The sequence below is a fragment of the Acanthisitta chloris genome, unplaced genomic scaffold (genome assembly GCF_000695815.1).
Source record: "Acanthisitta chloris isolate BGI_N310 unplaced genomic scaffold, ASM69581v1 scaffold11321, whole genome shotgun sequence".
NCBI classification, from domain to species: Eukaryota; Metazoa; Chordata; class Aves; order Passeriformes; family Acanthisittidae; genus Acanthisitta; species Acanthisitta chloris.
Genome location: NW_008655534.1, coordinates 161506 through 164105, shown reverse-complemented (window position 1 = coordinate 164105; position 2600 = coordinate 161506). Strand labels below are relative to the sequence as shown.

General features: G+C 37.5%; 1 protein-coding gene across 1 annotated transcript in view; it reads right to left on the bottom strand.

Annotated features, from left to right (window-relative positions):
• Positions 1-159: 159 nt before the first annotated feature.
• Positions 160-2600, bottom strand: part of LOC103811013 (laminin subunit alpha-4-like) — a 68513-nt gene continuing 66072 nt past the window's right edge. Inside the window, exons 21-22 of the mRNA XM_009083950.1 lie at positions 2245-2407; positions 160-297 (exon numbers count right to left, since the gene is read on the bottom strand). Coding sequence (XP_009082198.1) covers positions 160-297; positions 2245-2407 — 301 coding nt within the window. The remainder of the gene's footprint in view (positions 298-2244; positions 2408-2600) is intronic.

The following is a 2600-nucleotide window of genomic DNA, read 5'->3' as shown; positions in this document are numbered from 1 at the left end:
TAAATAAACTAAACTTGTTATTGCAACTAGGAGTTAAAAGTGACCAAGATCCTTCTGGACAATTCAAGATCACCTTCTATTTGTATTCTAAAACAGGAATGTACCATCAGGACTGGCACTTATAACGAACCAGAGCAGCAGTGAGGATGGGACTGTCCCCTACCTGGCACAAGGTGGCGATGTGGTGGTGTCAATGTTATAGACCTGCTTGAAGTTGTACAGGCTGATCACTTCATCGTTCAGGGTAGCCAGTTCCAGGCAGCCGATGAAGCCAGGTAGGTTTAGGCTAGGAGGGAGCTGTGCAGAGGGCAAGGAGGAATAAAAGGAAAAGGGTCACACTCTTTAATTGAGTGTTGTGAGCGCATTTGTGCCTGGTGTCAATTTTGTCCCTGTGTTCTTGTTTTGAAAAAAAAATGGAATGATGCTACTGTGAGTAGTCTTCACAGTCCTTATCATGATATGGCCTTTGGGCTGTAGGTTAAAAAGGAGCACATAAATGGTCTCACAGTGAGAACAATGGGCCAGGTAAGGCAACTGCAAACAGAAACTTTTTTTGTACTTTTGATAGAAACACACTTGGAAAAGAGGAAAAGCGTTGAGATTTGACTGATCACAGATCTTACTCTATGTATTTGAATCTCTCAGTAGATATTTCATATCTAATGTATAGACATCCTTCACAGCCAGAAATATAACTTCATACAGTGATGAAAGGCAGACAAATGAGAGACCCTGAAGACTGGGATTCAAAGCATGTACCAGTGGATAATCCTAGTTAGCAGGATATAGAAAGTTCCTCTTTCAACAAAGGTCACTGCAAATGGAATTTAAATAGCCGCATTGGTGAGGGGAAAATTTCAAAAGTATAAAGCTGACTGAGCCAGTGAATCATTCTTTTTATATTAAAATATTCTGCCCCATGGAATAGGTGTGATATTAATAACACATCTTCTACTTCAGAGTCTGATCACTGTGAGTAACTTTTCTTTATCTTCCCATTATTTCCATTTTGCTTACAATATCATAGTGATGGTAATGAAGCAATGCAGAATATGTATAGCTATAAAAGAAAATTAGATTCTTATCTGCAGTACAAATACATTTGGTAAAAGATGCTAAGAATTTTTTCCTTTGTTTCTTCTACTATTCTGTTAAATTATGTTAAGCATGAGACTCCTAATAGTTAAGTGGTACATTTCATATTTGCAAAGTATGTAACAGGGAAGCAAAGGAAAAAGCTTTTAGCAAATAAGACTGTATGTTAGTAAATGAAAATGTGAAGTGTCCATTCCTAAGGGGGGAGAGACTCATATGTTCACCAAATAATACTATCGATCATTTTCTTACCATTTCCCTTCCCATTTCCCTTCACTTTTTTCTTTTATTTTTCCTCTGCCCTGCTCTGGAACATTCCTGGAGGATTCATTTGCTGGATGACTTTTTTTTTTGTGTGTGTGCAGCTGTTATTCTATCCTCAGTCCTATTCCCAGGCAATTTGCACCCAGGGCTCAGTAATCTAAAATTCAGACCATGGCATATATCTGGTAGACACAACAATGCAAAGCTCAGGAATACATAAGTGTATTGAGTTAATCTTTGTTCTTATATTCTTAGAAGAGCTGCCTGTGGTTCAGTAGTTGGATCTTTTTAGCACCTGCTACAGTTACATTAAAGAATTTAGCATTCTCTAAAGTCTTTCAAAGTACATTTTTGTTCAGCCATGCAATTTTCATAGCTGAAATTGTTCATAGAAATTTTTAAATCCAAGAGGAGGAACCAGTATGTTCACAGAAGCAGGTAAGAGAGTAATTCATGCTATTTGGAGCTAGACTGAAGTAACTGTCTCACACAGGTCTTCAGACATATTTTGTACAAGCAAATTTTCATGCCATTATAAGGTTGGATTTAAACCAATGTAATGTAAATTCAAACAAATCACTATATTGCTGGTTTCCCTCACTGTTTCCCACTAATATTAACAGTACATTACTTTTAATTTTTGTGAGAGTTCTAGAAGAGAAATTCTAAGTATCAAGAACTCATTAGCACTGAAAAAAATCTGACTATCTTACTGTATGACATAATATGCTAGAGAAGACTGTTTTGTCATGGCTAGAAAAAGAAGACCTAAGACGATAAATACTAAATAAGGACATTTTCTTTATTTACCTTTATTTAAAGGGAAGTCCAGTAAGATAAGTTTACACAATTTAGTTTTGAATATAGAACATTTATCAGACCAACCTTGAAGCCTGGAGGCACTCCACCAACATAGAAAACAGCATTTTCAGGTTCCAAATTAAGGAGAGAGCCAGGATCAAGAGCCTCTCCCTTTTTGATGAATTTTTCTTCAGCTGTGCTGCTAAGGCTGGGCACAGTTAAAAACATTTTGCCGTGTCTTCCAATCCTGTAGAAGGGAATTGTCAGAGAAGAGAGTTTCATGTTGGTTAGACTTAAAAAAGAACAAACAAGCCTCCAACTTCAGGCAGGGGTTTTATTTCCTTAGTAGAAGACTGGTAATCTGGGGGAAAAGAGAGAGAGAGGCCATAGACACTTTCTCTTCTTCCATGTGGCCCCTTGGGGCTTGGCTGTCCAAAACC